An 8,270-nucleotide genomic window follows, 5' to 3' on the forward strand; every position below is an offset into this window, starting at 1 on the left:
GTACTTCATTTGTTTAAAGTTTAGAGCAGTAGTGATTAAATAGGGAAAATGCGAGATTACTGAGATGTTGTTGCTTGTGTGTTGTACATAAAAAAAACAAAAAAGAGTCAGTTTGAATGGCTTTACTATAACGATTGAAATGTTGTTTCAGCTAAGAATATTGGAGACAGGACCCGTAAACCAGTGCCGGGCGCTGAGAAGCCAATATGAGAGGGTTATGGCCACCAAACCAGCAACCGCTACTGGAGTGTAGTTGAGTGTCTCCGCTGTTATTGGATATGCTACAGGCAATGAGAAGAGGACGGAGATGGTTGCAACCCAAACGACTGCCACCCACCCGACTAGCATTCCGTACCTCCCCAGGCTGAATGGTCCAGGCACAAAGGTGTTGCGTGCAAGCGTCACTCTCAAAATGATCGGGATTGCGTACGCTATGTATAGTCCAATCGTTGCTATCGACACCATTGCTTGGAACGCCACTATGCTCCCTAGGGACTGCCAGTTTCATCTCGTTAATCAAACAGTAATCCCAACACAGAGAGAGACTTAGACTATCCTCATTAGTGTGTTTCTTAGTTGTTTCTTAAGACAATTTTTAATAATAAAAAGGGGAGAAGAAACTTTGTTAAGAGAAAAAGAAAATTTTGTTGATTATTGGTAGAACGAAGTTTAGGTGTTTCTTAGTAATAAATATAGTAAAATAATAATAAATAACTTAAATATTTGAAATTATTTTATATATCATAGAAACATATTTTAATAATAAAAACATAAAATAACATACAACATTTAAAATTAAAACACAAAACATTAAAAAAACAAAAACATAACACACAACATGAAATAAAACATAGAAACATATTTAATTAAACATGAAACATATTTGAAAAATAATCATCAACCCTTTTCCAGAAGGTTCTGCCCTTCTGATCATTGCCTTTCACATCATCCTTGCTGGTGTTTAACCACCCGTTAATGAGAATCCGATCATCAGAAGGTGTCCATTTCCTTCTTTCCCTACGATTTGCAGTTGTGTCTTCACTTGGGGAAGCTGCGGAACTGACTTGGGAACTAAAGAGAAGAACTGGGGACGAAAGAGTAGGTATATTTGGGTAGAGGGAATCAAAAGAAATGGTTTGAGGATAGCCACTCCCCTGCTGACTATTCATAAGTCCCACAAAATTTGTGGACTGATTTAGATCATGGTCAGACTCCATAGTAGCAAATGGGATTTAGAAGAATATGGAAAGAAAAGAAAAACGGTATGCTTGGAAAATATTTGGGTTTGTGGTTTAAAGATCAAGAAAAGCTTAGTTTATAAGGTGAAGTATATTGGAGTTACAATTAATTTTCGACACCAAAGACACAATGAATACACTACCTAGTCACTTCCATTAATGACAGAACAACCACCAATTAATACTAATGACAACCTAGTCACAAAGAAGTACACATAGGAGCACAAATAAACAGTCATGCTATAACTCACTACCCCAAAATAGATACTACCAAACAAACAAAGCAATCAATTGGTTTCTAACCAGTTAGGTGTATATTTACCTCTTTCGGTTGGTTGAAATGTTGTTTCCTTGTCGCCTTAACTGTGACTTGCTTGAGCTCAACTAAAAGAAACTCACAAAATAAGAAACAAGAAATGGTTAGAATGAAACTAACTGTGTAATGAAACTAACTGTGTAAAGACATCCATTAAAGCATAAATACAAGTACATGAGTCTTAATACCAATTGTGTAAAGACATCCATTAAAGACACAACAACCAACAACCAACTACTAACTCAATCCGACTATGAAAAAACAATTTACAGTTTGCTTATGAACCACATAGGCTGGTAATGAACCACAGAGGCTGGTTTACAGAGTTTGAATACATATCAAAACAATGAAACTATAACTCATAATATCAAAACAATGAACCACAAAGTCCGATACATATCAAAACAATGAAACTATAACTCATAATACTCATAAAGCACTCGGACTATTACATAGATCAACTCATAACACTCATAAAACAAACACAAAAACTCAGAATCAACCAACCATCTAACCAAATACAGAGTTCTACACTCTTGACTAATCGGATCATATGCATCATTTCTCACTTTTTCAATTACTTCCAAGCAGACTTATATGGACTCAAAACCCATGGAATTTAAACAAAAACGAATCCTATATCCATGATTTATAAACATACAAAACAAACAATTGATGAAACTCTTCTAACTCGCAAATGAAACTCTTCTAACTCACAAATAAAACTCTTCTAACTCGCAAATAACGCGCAAATACATAAATAAATTAAGATTGAGTCAATTACCTAACGCAATCGAAGTGCTTGAATCTTCCCCAAATATTAGGGTTTCGACAGATCGATCTTCACCGGAATCAAATCCGTCTGCTTCACCGGAACCAAATCGACGCCGAATCCATGGAGAATCAGACGTGGGAATCAATTGGAAGAGAAGAAAAAAATCTATTGGAAGAGAAGAAAAAATTCAATGTGAATCGCCTTTGCCTTCGACAGAGCGAGAGAGAGAAGAGAGAACACACGAAAAAGAAAGAGAAATGCCAAATAAAATTTACCAAATTAATCTCATCGCGCCACCTGTCCACCAAGAAACGTTTCTTTTGATCCTAAAATAAGAATCGTTTCTTTCAATCTTTAAGCTTTTGTTTCATTAACAATTAAAAACTATACCTAAGAAATTTACTAAAAAACATCTAAGGACTACCAATGAGGATAGTCTTACGGTGAGGGCCATACAGAATGATATGAGGACAGAGAGCCAAACTGCATTAATGAGGACCTCTTTGCTGTTCACTTTGTGCCATAACAGCGACAATGGCATTGCTCCGTCTCTCGAAAACGCCTAAGCCATTCTGATTAACCCAAACATGAATGCAAATGATCAAACCCGGTAAATGCAGAAAACGCAGTATAATAATTAAGCAAAGATGAATATATATATATATATATATATATACCTGGAATTGCTGGTGACAGAGCTCATGCCGCAGAAAAACACAGCAACGGCTACAATGCCTAAGCACACGATTCCACCAGTACCGCTCCCAAACCTATTTTTGAAAGCTAAGTAGAAGATCTCAGCAATGGCGTACCCACCAGAGTTGTTGGTGTCACTCAGAAGGGAAGGTATGTCTGTGACGGCATAGCTTATGCCCAAAATATAACCCCATCCAAAGATAATCGATATCCCAATTGCACTGATTATTCCTCTTGGCCCGTTCTTGTCTGCGTAGACCATCTCCTCTGTCTGCAATTTTGCAATTTTTTTTTTTGGTTCCATCATGACGACGTATAGACAAAATAAAAAATATGACTTGTTAAGTGTGGAGACTGACCATGTGGGCAGAGGCATCATACCCTGTAATGGTGTACTGGCTCATGAGGAGCCCCAGAACGAATATGTAAGCGTAGCTGGTGATGCCGAGGTCATTATCAGTGTTGAAATTGGTGAAGACAAACTTAGTGGTGGCTCTTTCCGTAGAAACCAAAGGAATCAGAATCATGAGCACCAAAACCCCTGGTGGTGGGATATATCACTGTTGTTACTTGTGTTGATAAGAGAGCAGGGTATGGTATGAAACTTACACACTAAGTTACAAAAGAGAAAGAAAGAGACGGGTGGGTACCGAGGAGATTCCAGAGAGCAGCAAGCTGTCCAATGAAAGACAAGACGGAGATGGGGAGACTGTTGAGAAGAGCATGGATGAAGAGGATTCCGCCATGGATGCCAATCACAACGTAGTCGGAACCTTCATATCCGCCGCCGTTTCTACCGCCGGTGGAGAGAAGCACGATCACCTGGATCAGCTGTGCCAGAGAGAAGTCAACGCTCGCCGTAACAGCCCACTGCATATTAAAACAAACCGTACTTTTAGCCTAAACAGTGATCTAATAAAATAAAAAAGTGAAGCCTTGCCTGATAGTAGGATCACCTGACCAACGATGTTGAACCTGAAAATTATTTTGAAAAGCAACAACATCGAATATCAATCAGAGAGTGACTGATTCCATTTCAAAAATTCAAATTACAATTACAACAAATTCGATATTTTCCGTACCAGCCGGTCATCCAAGAGGCAAGTGGAGCCCATCGAGGGCCGGCGAGCATAGCACTCCAGTAGTAGAGACCCCCGGAGGTTGGGTAAGAGGAGCAGATCTCGGCCATCGATAAGCCAACACACATTGTGAAGGAGCCAGCCACGAACCATCCGTAGACAAGAGTGACGGTGCCGCCGAACCTCAAGCCCGTGTTGTAGGTGGTGATCCCCGTGAGCACCGATATGATGGAGAAGGAGATGGTGAAATTGGAGAAGACCCTGAGAATAATATCTAACCATTGTTTAAAAAAAAAAAAAAAAAAAAAAACTTACAGAAATTGAAATCTACAAGCAGGCCAGTCCAGTGAAATTTATAGCCAATACAAAACAATTATTTTTTAATAGATTTTATAGATAAAAAAATAAAATTGAAACTAAATTTTAAAATTTCGGAAAATGAAATTTATTTTTACAATAAAAAAGTAGATAAATTTAAAACTTGAGATCAAATCTATAACTTTCATAAAATTGAGACTTATTTTGTAGTAAAAATATTTTTTGAGGCCTATTTTTGTTATTAAAAATCTCAAAAAATATGGAGACCCAACACCCATATATCATAAGAATGGGTGAAGAGGCGGACCTGTCTACAAGAAGAAGAAATCAAGAGCGGAGACAGACGAGAGATCACGCTTAAGCTCTTGCTTGTAGCCGAGCTCCTTGAGGCGGACTTGACCGGAATCCATGGCGGGATGATAATCGCCAGAGTTTCCGCCCATAATCCTCGGAGTCCACACTTGTTAGTTTGTCTGATTCTTCCGGATGAGATATTTTTTCTGCTCCAAAGTTTATTTTATTTCTTTTACCTTTTTTATAGATTTTAAGACAAAATATTTTATTTGTAAAACTCGAGTCATAAAAAACCGTTAAGAGTCTTTGACCATCCTACTCTAGTTGACAAATTTTCTTGGTCCTCATACCACACCATTACCATTCCATATTGTGAATTTGTGACAAACAAAACTATTGCAGTAGACATTATTAGTTTATTACAAAATAAAAAAAAAAAGGTTATTCATCCTATACAATGTGATCTATATCATTTTTAACGGTAGTTTATTTTGTTAAAGATGACTTTCTTTCAAAAATTAATTCGACCACGACATGTAAATGCCGTGTTCAATAGAATAGAGCCGTGTGGGCTCAGCCTTCATTCGGATGGCTCTCAGTTACGAGAGGATCAACTTCTCTTCAGTTTTCAACGGTGGAAATTGCTCCCTTATCGTCCACTTAGATCCAGCACATACTATCATGAACATAATCCCCCTAACTCTCAACCTTTACGCATTGTGAAAGCCCAACTCAAACTATATTTTAGAATTTTATCAAAATAAATTTGTCTCTCTACTTAAAAAAAAAAAAAAAAAAAAAAAAAAGGTCGAAAAGCCAAAAATGAGAGAGTACATTTACAAATGCAAGGGTTTTAAGTAGAGGGTTGAATACACATACATACATACATACGTAAACGTAGCTATACCGTACCATCCACAATCTCACAAACAACCAAAATGAAAAAACCAAATAATGAATCAAATAATGGAATAGAAGAAGGATCATCATCTGGGAGCAGTTGAAGTGCCAGATTCCATGTTTTCTAGAGAAGTTGAATCCATCTGCAGAGACATTGTCCTCAAGGCATCTCCGTTTTGGGAGGTCATAGGGACTCCTCGTTCTTGAGCTGCCTTGAAATATGCGTAGGGACCCCATCCTTCTTCATGGTAAGGGTTAGGGTAGAACTGACGGTAGCAGAAGGCGGCTACAAGGGATCCGATGAGAGCTCCGGCGAAGACGTCTTGCCAGTGGTGCCAGTAGTCATCCACACGAGATATCCCAACAAGGCAAGCGGCGAGCAGAGGGAAGATCACGAGGCAGAGCTTAGCCACGTGTCCTTCTCCGTTGAAGGCCTTGATTTTGCCAGAGAGGTAGAGGGAGAGGAAGGTGAGCCCCGCAAAGGACCAGGAGGTGTGTCCGCTCGGGAAGCTCTTGTGGCCTTCCTTGACCTCACCTGATTTGCCGTGGCAGATCACACCACCCAAGGCATCATACAGCTCTTTGCCGTCGGGGAAGCAGCGCCAGTAGAAGTTAGGACGAGGGCGTCCGGTGGCGACCTTGATGGAGTCGGTGATGACACCAGTAATCAGAACAGAGAAGAGCAGACCGAGGATGCTGTGGTGCAGATCGTACACACATGTCCTTTTCAGGTAGAAGCAGACGAAGACTAGGATGGGAAGAAGCACGGCGTAGACGGGGACAGACCAGACGGGGACGGTGTTGTCCTTGAAAGGGTACTTGAGGTCAGTCATCATGTCCTTTCCGACGTAACGGTAGAAAGGAGAGATGAGGTTGAGGCCGATCTCGATGGCAATCAAGATGACGAGTATGATCCAATCGTGCTTGTGTTTAGAGGCGACACGCCCTCCATGGCTCTTGATAGTGTGAACACCAAGATCAATCTCTTGCATCCTCCCTCTCTGTGGCTCCTGCTGCTCCTGCCCAAAAAGAAAAACAGAAAGTACGATCACAATCAAACCACAACCTAATTTAGTTTTTGTTGGATCCAAACAACAAACTAAGAAATGTATGTAATACTTGGGGATGAGGAGGGTTTGAATTGAAACCTCCGGTTTGGGTGATAGTAATAAGGGAATGCAATTCATCATCTCTCTCTCTCTCTCTCGGATGAACAAAATAAATTTGTAAAAAAAGGCAGAAAGAAGTGTTTAACAGAAAAAAAAAAAAAAAAAAAAAAGGAACTTTGTCAAAGGCACGACGACATCAATTGGATCCAGCAAGTTTTTGTCTGTCCGATTCGTTGTGCTAAGCACAGTGTTGTAGTCAGGGGAGGGGTATTTCATTAACAATGTTTTCGTTGACTTTATTTTAAAACTTGCAACGAGTTGGGGTTTTTTTTTTCTTTATAAAGAAAACTTTAATTTTTTTCAATTTATAATGATTAATAAATTTAAAAAAAAAAAAAACGAGAGGATAATTTTGAAGGAAGTAGGGAACAGAGAAGAGTCGCTTTGAGGGTTTACCTGAGAAGTGCCCCAGAACTTGAGAGAAGAGAAAAACGATCCAATTGTCATCGGGAAAGTGAAGATCTCACGATTAAGCTTCTCCAAATGATAGACCAGTAGAGATAGGGAGAGAGAGAGAGAGAGAGAGAGAGACTTCAGACTTGGGATTCAAATTAAAAAAAAAAAAAAAGGAATGTGGATCGAAACTTATTATTAGGAGTTAAAAAAAAGAAGAGACGACGCAGACGAAATAAATCTGATTTGGTGCGATGACTGTGTGTTATAAGAACTTGAAAAGAGGAGCGAAGAAGAAGAAGAAGAAGAAGAAGAAGAAGAAGAAGAAGAAGAAGACGCGTTTTGTGTTTTCGTTAAATTTTCAAAATATCTCTTCTTTTTTTTCTTTTCTATCTTCAAAAGGTATATTTGTTTCCCTTCCACCTGACGGGCGACGGTTGAAGAAAGAAAGAAAGAAACTCGTATCGTATGTTTGACTTTTCAGTTAATCGTCGGTCTAATCTGGCCTTCTTCTCAGCCGCGTGATGTGGTGGGTCCCCCCGTAATGTTTTAGGAAGTTTCGGAAATCAGAACATGGGCCTTCCTTCATTTGGGCCTTCTTCAGTACTGCTCTCCTTTCTTTTTTACATCTTTTAAATTTTTATTTTACGAGTGATGATTGTGAGTCATATCCATTTTCCAAACTTTGATACCCGGCCCATATATCATTTTGGAAGCCCAGCCATCCCCTCCCTCTATACAAGTCACAAACTCAACTCTTGTCTGCATAATACATACATGGCAACTTGACTCGGACGTGACGTCGATGGACTTTCAAACAAATCTATGGCTGAACTAATAAATAATTCGAACATGAGTTTGTGGAGCACGTAATCGGACCCGAGAACAGCCTCGTATTTTCCTTTGCAGCTAGCTATCTTTTTAGTTTTTACCAACCAATTTTATATTTGTAGTCTGTGTGTGATATTAATAATTGTTGTGTAAGGAGGGACTGATATAGAAGGAATACTACTGAGTTTGATAGTATCAGATAAGAGTGATATTTTTTTGATAAATTTAGCCTTCTTATTTATTTTTATTTTTATTCGTTTT

The 8,270-nt window shown here is 38.9% G+C and overlaps 1 protein-coding gene, 1 long non-coding RNA gene and 1 pseudogene across 6 annotated transcripts; all 3 read right to left on the minus strand.

Moving 5' to 3' along the window:
• Positions 1 to 32: 32 nt before the first annotated feature.
• LOC104789879 (amino-acid permease BAT1-like) lies at positions 33 to 5,040 on the minus strand (annotated as a pseudogene). Its single transcript, XR_015560198.1, has 8 exons — positions 4,768 to 5,040; positions 4,108 to 4,365; positions 3,982 to 4,000; positions 3,676 to 3,895; positions 3,385 to 3,566; positions 3,007 to 3,296; positions 2,772 to 2,901; positions 33 to 495 (listed from the first exon to the last, which is right to left on the minus strand). The product of XR_015560198.1 is annotated as an amino-acid permease BAT1-like (transcript).
• On the minus strand, positions 1,024 to 2,476 carry LOC109133460 (uncharacterized). 2 transcript variants are annotated; one of them, XR_015560200.1, is made up of 3 exons: positions 2,339 to 2,476; positions 1,561 to 1,632; positions 1,024 to 1,161 (listed from the first exon to the last, which is right to left on the minus strand). It is a non-coding gene; the product is annotated as an uncharacterized LOC109133460 (long non-coding RNA). The 2 variants fall into 2 exon arrangements; XR_015560199.1 differs by having other exon boundaries at positions 1,053 to 1,190.
• Positions 5,041 to 5,530: 490 nt separating the features above from the next.
• On the minus strand, positions 5,531 to 7,660 carry LOC104789880 (lipid phosphate phosphatase 1). Of its 3 annotated transcripts, none has more exons than XM_010515521.3 (2): positions 7,182 to 7,660; positions 5,531 to 6,635 (listed from the first exon to the last, which is right to left on the minus strand). In XM_010515521.3, exons 1-2 carry the CDS (start codon positions 7,230 to 7,232, stop codon positions 5,703 to 5,705), a joined length of 984 nt encoding a protein of 327 aa, XP_010513823.1. In that variant the 5' UTR covers positions 7,233 to 7,660; the 3' UTR covers positions 5,531 to 5,702. The 3 variants fall into 3 exon arrangements, with proteins under 3 accessions (XP_010513823.1, XP_087311705.1, XP_010513825.1); XM_087455579.1 differs by lacking the exon at positions 7,182 to 7,660 and adding an exon at positions 6,765 to 7,118; XM_010515523.2 differs by lacking the exon at positions 7,182 to 7,660 and adding an exon at positions 6,736 to 6,965.
• Positions 7,661 to 8,270: the final 610 nt, after the last annotated feature.

Source organism: Camelina sativa, chromosome 6, assembly GCF_030686135.1.
Source record: "Camelina sativa cultivar CO46 ecotype springtype chromosome 6, ASM3068613v1".
NCBI classification, from domain to species: Eukaryota; Viridiplantae; Streptophyta; class Magnoliopsida; order Brassicales; family Brassicaceae; genus Camelina; species Camelina sativa.

Coding starts and splice junctions, on each gene's coding strand:
- LOC104789880 (XM_010515521.3), bottom strand. CDS start 7,232: ATGACAATTGGATCGTTTTTCTCTTCTCTCAAGTTCTGGGGCACTTCT. Junction 6,636..7,181: donor AGTTCTGGGGCACTTCTCAG/GTAAACCCTCAA, acceptor CTTTTTGGGCAG/GAGCAGCAGGAGCCACAGAG.